Source organism: Nicotiana tomentosiformis, chromosome 2 (genome assembly GCF_000390325.3).
Source record: "Nicotiana tomentosiformis chromosome 2, ASM39032v3, whole genome shotgun sequence".
Lineage (NCBI taxonomy): Eukaryota > Viridiplantae > Streptophyta > Magnoliopsida > Solanales > Solanaceae > Nicotiana > Nicotiana tomentosiformis.
Window position 1 is genome coordinate 64,288,276 of NC_090813.1, and position 9,899 is coordinate 64,298,174.

A 9,899-nucleotide genomic window follows, 5' to 3' on the forward strand; every position below is an offset into this window, starting at 1 on the left:
TCCTTTCTTTCTTTTTTTGGTTCTTGGACATTCTGTTATTTGAATGCTTTTTGAATTTAAGCAATATTTGACTAATGAATATTCTGATGCAAAAGATAAAACAAATTTTCTTTAATTTAAGACAATCATTATCCTTCCATTTGGAACAATGATGCAATCTCTTATTTCCTAAAATTGAAATATTACTATTTAGAGAGTTCAATAATTTATTTACTTACACTCTTTTAAAAAAAAGTTAAATATTTTAAGAACTCGTGTTTTTGTTTAATTTTTTCTTCTATAGCATTTGGGGGGGGGGGGGGGGGGTGGGGGGGGGGGGAGAATAATGAGAATCAATCCACTTTTCTATGGAATAAATTGATTGGCACTCGGTGTTCACCAAATGGGCATATGCATGACATATGACATGTATTTGCACATAGACTTTTCTCGCATAACTATAACGACTAATTAAAAAAGAATAAGAAATTATTGGTAATCACAAGCAAAGACTTTTGGAAGACGTTTTATTTTTCCATAAATAATATTCATTCACGTAGGGGTCCGAAAAATAGTATACGGTAAATGAAAAGATTGGAAAAAGTGGATTCATTTTACCAAGTTCAATATTTGCCGGATTAGTAAAGAATAATTTTGTTGGTTGGTTAATTGGTGGCCTTTTCCTTGTTTTAAATTTTCTTACAAAAAGAAAAAAAAAAAGAAAAAAAAAAGACGAGGATTCCTTCGAACCATATTGAAAAATTTAGGACGTTGAACTTCACATTTAGGCCTCATTTATTTATACTTAATGAAAGTCTGAATCTTAATCATTGAGATTTCAGTTATTATATGCGTTTGTTTCTTAAATCTTAATCTTAATTATTCAAATATTAATCATTAAGTTTGTTTATTTTTTCAATTGTACAACCACTTAACGAGTCTGAATAGATCTTAATGATCAAAATCTGTAACATAGTCTTAATATCATTAAGATGTTATATATTTAAGAATTTATGTAAAATTGATATTTCACTATACTCCTACACTTTCACCACTAATCACCATCATCACTCCTATATATCGCTATCTCCCATCGTTATAGACTATCACCACCCACTACCCACCATCCTCGACCACAACCACCACCACTGCCAAGTATGAATATCAGTTGTCACTACCACTAGCAATCATTTACAACTATCACTCCCAACAACCATTATCACAAAAATCACCAATCTCCACTATCAACCACCACTATATATTATCCATCGATGTTATCAGTCACCACCACCATCAACTACCATCGTTAACTACTATATCATCTACCATCTACTATCCATAATCACCGTTATCAACCAACACCACCACTAGTCACTACCTAGTCGACACCCACAACCACCAATGTTAGCCATCATATCACTAGCCACCACATAATATTTAAAAAATATTTTATTAATATAGTATTAGATTAATCAGAACTATTTGATTTTAATTCATATGTTATTAATTTTTAAATAAAGACAAGTTTTACACATTCAGATGTAGAGTAAATAACAGTCTTAATTATATATTCAGTATTTAGATTTTAATATTCAGATGTGTATTCAAGGCGTTTTAAAATTAATACACATATTAATATTTAGATGTATATTCAGATTCATACATCTTAATCTTAACAAAAACAAATGAGGCCTATCTTTTATCTTTTTTACATGAAGCGAGTAATTTGTAAGAACCAAGCTGGTAGACCAGAGTACGAAAAGCTCCTCTCACCCCCCAAAGAATGATCAAAAGTTGTTAGTAACTTGCAGGGATAAATTAAAGCGTGGATAGCTGTGGTACTAATTTTGAATAATTAAAGGTTGACAATTATGTTAATACATCGGCCAAAGCTTATATGGTTAAGACAAGAGAAATTATTTAAGATATATAACCAAATATTGATAATATAATTTCGTGATGAAAAACATGTTATGGTGTACTAATAAAACAAAATTTAAAAGAAAATAGTAGTAGAAAATAAATTGTTGGCATCCCCTCATCTTTTATTCCCAATCCGATCCCATGCGTAATATGCAACTAGTTATAATGGCTAGGATTAGCTTTAAGGGCTGATTTCCCACACTAAAATAGTTTGCTATACGAAAAATATATTCTACTAGTAGTTAGAATAATATCAAAAGTACAAAATTGTTCTAAACGATATTATAATGTCACTGACTTGCAGATATATGTAATCAAACACGAATTAAAATCCCCTATACGACAAATATTCTACACAAATATCCCTATATTTCAATATCAAACACTTAAACCCCTTGTATAATGTATTGAAATAAGCTATTTTACGCAACATTTTTGCATAGGGTCCTCATAAAATAGGGGTGTAGATGTTTGATCTGGAAATATAGAGGTAATAGCCATAACTATAAGTAGCAGCTGGCTTAGAAAAAGAGTGAGCTGTACTTCTGTAGCAGCTGGCTGTTGTGTGAGACAAATATAATACCAAAATAAAAGGGAAAGTAAAAAAACACATGGACTTTATTTTAATGCAATACTCTGCATTTGTACGTACCTGAAAACGTATGATTTCATAATATATGTTATGTTTCACACACCTATTTAAACACATGGACTTTATTTTAATGCAATACCCTGCATTTGCACATGCCATATTATGGAAGATTTTCTTTTAGAAGAAAATTTAGCAATCAATTGCATATATCAACATAAGAAAAACTAAACAGTAAAAAATGATAAATAAAAAAAGAGGCAAGGAAGAAAAGTCATTTTTCTAAGTTTAGAATCAATCTGAATATATGTTATTTAGAAGAATTGTTACTCATTAGTTATATGTTTTAACATTATTTATACTATTTTAAAAATATGTATAAATCGATATGGGACAGGCATATCGTCTAATAGGATAGGTGGGAGCTTTTCACACAATCAAGTGTGATTCGATTTCCATTACGCTAATATACCAATGTAATAGGTTTTAATTGTTTTATGCAAAAAGTAACGGATTCACATGGATTGACGAAAATGTTGGAAGTTAGTAATATTTCCAGTTTGTTATAATTGTGTTTAAATTCATCATATTATATTATGATAAAGACCGTATCACAAATTAATATTATAAAATAATTTCAACTCCTTTTTTTTTAAAATTAGGGGTGTACATAGTTCGAGTTTGTTCGGATTTTTCAATTACCATACCAAACTAATGGTGTCGGGTTTTTAAATCTATAAACCAAACCAACAAAGTCGGATTTTTCAATCTCGATTTTTCTCGGATTTTTCGGGTTTTCCCAAATTTTTGGATTTTTTTCCCCCGGTAAAATCTTCATAGCACAAAATATTTAACTTGTGCTTCAAATATTTCTTTAATCCTAGTAAAATATAACTATATAATTTATTTTCCAAGAAAATAATAAATAATATGATATAAGTCATAACAATATACTAAAATATACAATAAAGATAATAAAATTGCATAAAACAAATACTGTTAATTAATAAGCTATAATAAAAACTAATATAATCTAAAAATACTATATAGGTCATTCTAAAATAAGTATAGTTAATACGTGCTAGGAGTATTAATTGCATAACTAAGCAATAAAAAAAAAAAACTAAGTTATGTATTTTTATTATAAACTAATGTAAAACTAAAAAATAGATATCCAACACTATTGTTAGTCCTTGACTCCTAGTGTTGAATTTAATTTCTTTTGTTAGAATTAGTATTGATTTGAACTTTGTTTGAGTTACTACATTTATGTGCTATAAAATTTATATACCATTCAAGAATGTTAAGTCCAAATTTAAAATAATATGTTAAAAGATAAAATTATAAAAATATTTAAAAAATATTTATAAATCACATTACAATAAATATTTTATGTATAAAATATTTTTAAAAATAATATAAATGTATTATCAGATTGATTTAGTTTAGGTTTGACTTTTTTTTAGTTAAAACCAAACCAAACCAAACCAATTATGGTCGGGTTTTTTTTTCAATACCAAACCACAATCGAATTTTTCTTTGGTTTAACTCGAATTACTGGTTTGATACGATTTATCGGTTTTTTTCGTACACCCATAAAAAATTATGTAATAATGGTAGAGTCATAAGAAACTCTTTTAGTTATGCAAAAGATCAGTGTTTTCGAATAGTGAGGCTTATGACTATCCACAGTAGTTCATCAAAAGTTTCTTATTCTTGTACATGAATTATTGAAATCCACTTTTCTGTGGAATAAATTGATTGGCACTCGGAGTTCACCAAATCGGCGTATGCACAACATGTGTTTGCACGTAGACTTTTCTCACTTAACTATAACTAATCAAAAAAGAATAAGAAATCATTGGTAATCCTAAGCAAAGACTTTTGCAAGACGTTTTATTTTTTCATGGAATATATTCATTCAAGTAGGTGTCTGAAAGATAGTACCGTAAATGAATAGATCGGAAAAAAATGGATTCACACTAGCTCATTTTACCAAATTCAATACTAGCCGGATTAGTAAAGAATAGTTTTGTTGGTTGGTTAATTAGTCGCCTTTTCCTTGTTTTAAATTTTCTTACAAAGAAAAAAGCGAGGATCCCTTCGAACCGTATTGAAAAATTTAGTACGTCGAACTTCACACTTAGACATGCTCTATCTTCTCTTCTTTCTTTTTTAACATGAAGTGATCAAGTGAGTAATTTGTAAGAATTAAGCCGGAAGACCAGATTACGAAAAGGTCCTCTCACCCCAAAGAATAATCAAAAGTTGTAAGTAACTTAGCAGGGAAAAATAAAGCATGGATAGCTGTGGTGCTAATTTTGAATAATTAAAGGTTGATGTTTACCGGATAACAATTAAACTTATAATGTGGTTCTAAGGATACGTGATTTCACTTAATACCAATTGATAAATATGAAGATTAATAACAGAAATGAACTATAAAGTAAAGCAAACCAGTGTTAAAATGGAACTCAGCCCGCGAGTTTGGATACCCTCGAACTGGTTGATGCAAGAACAATTAAAATATAACAAGCTAATGAACAATAGTATAAACGAGAGAGAGAATTATATTGCTTTTATATCTGTGAACAATGTGTCTTACAGATGATTAGAACCCCCCTTAAATAGTAGAGGAATTCCACTTATGGTATAATTCTAATTACAGAAGAAAATCTCATGATTAGCTAATTAACCGTTTCTGATTTGATCCGTTCCGAAATTTACGCCACGATCCTCGACCAGTTACAGATATCTCGTCTTTCTGTTATTATGCTATCTTCGATCTTGCTCGATGTCTGTCTCATTTGGCTTCAATCGCTACTAGCCTCGATCTCGACAGGTACCTCGATTCTGAAATCGGTACCTTATCCTCGTAGTTTAGTTTATTCTGTTACGAGGCCATCCTTCGATGCGCCCTCCTGGTCTCGGTCAAATAGTAAAATTGGGTGGTCCCCGATTTTAACCGTATACTGATAGTCCCTTCATTTTTTGGAGTGAAATGACAAGAAACGAATTGAGCCTTCGATTTTCTACCTCGACCTGTCATGACGCCATCCTCTTGACGTAAGCGACGGGAGTGACCGAAACGTCCCGTCGGTACAGTTCCCCAAGTCATTAATGAGTGTCAGTTGGTGGTCGGCCACAAGTGCATTTAAACCGTCGCCGTGAATCCAATAAATAGACCCCTTCCTCATTGATTCAAATTTTACTTTTACTTCCTTCTAATCTCCAAAACGTTAACATCTCCTAAGTTCTTCCCTTTTACAAATCTTCAGGTTTTGCTGTTAATTCTTTCTCAAACATCAGGTCCTATTATCTTCCTCTTCTTCAAACTTGCACAAAAATGGCAAAAACGTCGAAAACGGTACCACAAAAAGAAACTGCTTCATCTTCTCAACCGGCCGGCGGGAAAACGCCGGTGGAATCCCGTCTTGAGGAATGCATTCCTAGGGGTGCGCGTTAAACTCCGATTTCAAGACCGATAAATCCTCGTCGATTCCTGGTCGATGCGAGCCACTATCGAGGTATATATGTTCGATAACTGAGGGATACCTTAAGCAGGTAAAGAAAGACTGCAACTGGAAGGGCAAAGAGGTGGTGATCCCGACCCCCAAAGAAGACATCATCATCCATGTGGAAGGGTTTCTAAGTGTTTACACTTACCCTTTTATGCTGGGCCCCCTTGACCCCGCCATCGTTGATTTTTGCCGTCAATATCTAATAAACCCTAGGCCAAATCCATCCTTCTTTTTGGCGAATTGTTGTTCTGCTCCGATTCTTCGTGAGAAAAGTCGAGGGGCTCTCTTTCACCCTCGATCACCTTATTAGATTGTATAGCCCCCGCCTCTATCGAGGCGGGTTAATAAAACTCCAACGTCGGGCTACTAAAGTGTTGTTCTCGAGCATAGACGAGGACAAGGATCGAGGCTGGATGGGCCGATTCATTCGAGTGAGGACTTCCGACCTAATCCCAGCCGAGAAGATGCCATTTCCTGAGAAATGGAACATGAATCGTAAGTACCGTCTCAATGTTAGCTTCCATGTATTATTTGTTCTTTTGTATTTTCTCATTGATGTCTTTTTCCATGATGTAGCGGTCGCTTGGATGCCCCGTGCGATTCCCAACCTCAAGAGCTGGGTTCAGAACCTGGCCTCAACCTCTACATACGCCGAGCGCTCATGTCGTGATTTAGCAAAAGGCCGATGGGAGGCCAAGACTCATGGTAAGCCCACTTTTTTGTGTATTTGATTAAGATGCCCTTCTTCTACTTATTCAATTTTCTCGTGTACAGGCTTGGGCAAGGATGCGGTAATGAGGCCCTCGTCTGATGAGAAGGAGATTTCGACTCGGCGAAGGATAAAAAAAGGAAAAGGACCTCAACCTCCGAGGATCCAAAGCCTAAGAAGAATCAGGTTCGTAAGCCGAAGAAAGACATTGTTTCCCTGCCTGCGAATGTGATTCAACGTCTAAGGGAGGAAGAAGAATAAGATGAAGACGATGGCTCGGAATTGGTGGCCCGAGTGAAGAGAACCATTGAGGCCCTAAAGGTCATTGAGTCGGTGGTGGTTGAGGAGATTCCGCCTCGAGCCGAGGGGGTCTTGGAAATGGACTCGGGCAATGTCTAAAGGGGCCGGCTCCGAGGCCTTTTGCAGCGAGGAGAACACCCCAAGTGGCTCACTTAGGGCAATAGATATTGGAGACTCGCCCATTCTCCCTTCATTTTTTGAGGAATCAATTCGGGAGGCCCAAGCTATGAGGACTCCCAAAGTAGACGGGGGACCATGGAGGGGAGGCCCCCTTCCGTGGTTACTTTATCGGGATCGAGGATGCTACCGACCTAAATGAAGCATCGAGTCTCTTCGATGAAACTCAACAAGCCTTGAATCGGGTGAGTCTCAACTCCGTTTGTCGATATCATACTTAGTTTATTTGTTCTCTTCCTGTCTAACTTCCTTTCTTTTTTCGTATAGTATTTGGCGCTCCATCAGGAGGCGTTTTCAAAGTCCCGAGCAGAGCTGAGTCGATGTGAGGCCGACCTCCAAGGGATCACGGAGGAGAGAAATGCCTTAAACTCCTTAGTGGGCAAAAATAAGAGGAGATCAAGGACCTACGAGCCGAGTTGGCCAAGGCTCACCAAGATCAGACCGACCTGATTGAGCAGGTAATGAAAATCTTAAAAGCTCATGGTCTTGATTCAGGAACAGTGTCTAATATTTCAATCTCACAGCTACAGCAAAAGGTCGAGAGGATCGAGCAATTCCGCGAGGAGGTCAACATGATGAAGGCGGAGACCTTGGGGTAGAAAGAAAGTATGGACCGCTTTGCTACTGAAAAAGAGGCTGCTCGAGCCCAATTTTCATCGGTCGAAAGTCAGCTTCGATGCATGAAGGAGAAGAGCTCATGTCTGACGAAGAAAATAAAGGAGCTCGAGGCTCGATTGGCTTCCGAACTTTCAAAGGCCAAATCTGAAGCTGAAAAGGCAAAGGCCGAGGCAGAGGCGATCGTGACCGTCTACCGGGCCGATGCTAAAGCCGCTCAAGTCCAAGTGAGAGAGGCGGTCAAAACCGCTCAAACTCGAGCACATTGGATTGTTGAACTCGCCAAATGCCAATCTCGGAGGGAAACCCTTGAGGAAATCCATGCTCGAGGTTTCGATCTTACCGATGAGATAATAAAGGCTAAAGAGCATGAAGCTGATGCTAGAGCGCTGGCCTTTTCCGATGATGATGATGATGGAAGCAAGAGCGGGTCCGAGAATGGGGAGGACCTCGATGGAGAAGAAACTGCCCCTGAGGAAAATTAGGAATCTTAGGCTTTTTTCTTCTTTGATTTTTTGTGCGGGACCCTGATCGTTCCTTGTAAATTTTTTCGTATAGATAAAAGATCTTTTTTCTATTTGACTTGTCTTTATTTTATTTCCTGCCTCATAAAAATTCTATTTCATTCATGCCTTCATACCTTATGGAGATTTTGCTCACAAATTTGGGAGTTTTGGCAATCAGACCGAAATTGGACCAATGTAGTCTTTAAAATCGAGTGAGTACTTGCTCGAACTCGAAGTAGAATGACCCTTAGGTTTTAGTTGAGTAAGGACCATTTCTCGAACTCGAAAAATAAAATGGTCCTTAGGCTCTTGAATTAGGCCGATATGGCCTCAAAAGAATGGCTTTTCCCCTTTTTCGGCTTGAAAAATTAATCATAAAAATTTGTCATGCCTTAGCACGAGATAAATTTGTACCTATTAGGTTTTTCTAGGATTGGTGTTATCGAAGTCCTTTGCTTTGTTATGCCTTAGCACAAAATTATCTGGGTTCGAACAATTAGCTACCCCTTAGGGTTTTTCGAGGGTCGATATTATCGAGACCCTTAGTAATTCAGTTGAAGGTTACCTTTTTAACCGATTTATGAGAATATTTGAAGGCCTGTTTTATAAAGTAATTCAGATGTCTCTGAACCGTGTTAATTTGGCCGTAGCCTTTAATTTGGGATTTGCCCCTTAGACTTGTTTCCCTGCTATACTTCTGTAATGACCCGGCCGGTCGTTTTGAGAATTAGAGCCCCAATCCCCTAATATCTGCTTTCCCCATATTTGTTTCTGCTTTTGGGACTTTCCAGAGTGATTGGTTATGGAATTCAAAGAGTTTTGGGACACTTAGTCCCTAGTTGTGAGTTTCAGCCTTAGAATTTGGACCGTAGTCAGAACTGTGTGAACATGGATCCGGAATAGAATTCTGTCGACTCCGTTAGCTCCGTTGAGTGATTTTGGGGTTAGAAGTGCATCCGGAATATGTTTTGGAGGCATGTAGTAGATTTAGGCTTGAATTGGCGAAAATTAGTTTTTCGGCAATTTCGGCTGATAGTGGAAATTTTGATATCGAGCTCAGAATGGAATTCCGAAAGTGGCTGTAAGTTCGTATTATCATTTGTGACCTGTGTGTAATATTTGAGGTCATTCGGACTAGATTTGATGTGGCTCGGCGTCGTTTGTAGAATTTGGAAAATTTTAAATTCTTAGGCTTGAATCCGTGCTTAATTCATGATTTTGGTATTATTCGATGTGGTTTGAAGGCTCGACTAAGTTCGTATGGTGTTTTAGAATTAGTTGGTGTGGTTGGTTGAGGTCCCGGGAGTCTCGGGTGTGTTTCGGATGCTTAACGGAATGAATTTGGACTTGGGAAAATTTTGGTATTTTTGCTGGTTCTGCTGTAATCGCACTTGCGCAAGGCTGCCCGCAGGTGCAAGCCCGCATATATGAGAACATTGGCACAGAAGCGGAGTTGGGTGGATTGGTCAAGGGTCGCAGGTGCGTGGGAAACGGCCGCATCTGCGATGCCCGCAAATGCGCAAGTTACACAGAAGCGGAAGGGATTTCCGCAGGTGCGTAAACTTTCGTCGCAGGTGCGA

At 36.9% G+C, this 9,899-nt stretch overlaps 1 protein-coding gene across 1 annotated transcript; it reads left to right on the forward strand.

Moving 5' to 3' along the window:
* The first annotated feature begins 7,878 nt into the window (after positions 1-7,878).
* Positions 7,879-8,298, forward strand: LOC138904948 (uncharacterized). Its single transcript, XM_070193443.1, has one exon. The coding sequence runs from the start codon at positions 7,879-7,881 to the stop codon at positions 8,296-8,298; it is 420 nt and encodes a 139-aa protein (XP_070049544.1).
* Positions 8,299-9,899: the final 1,601 nt, after the last annotated feature.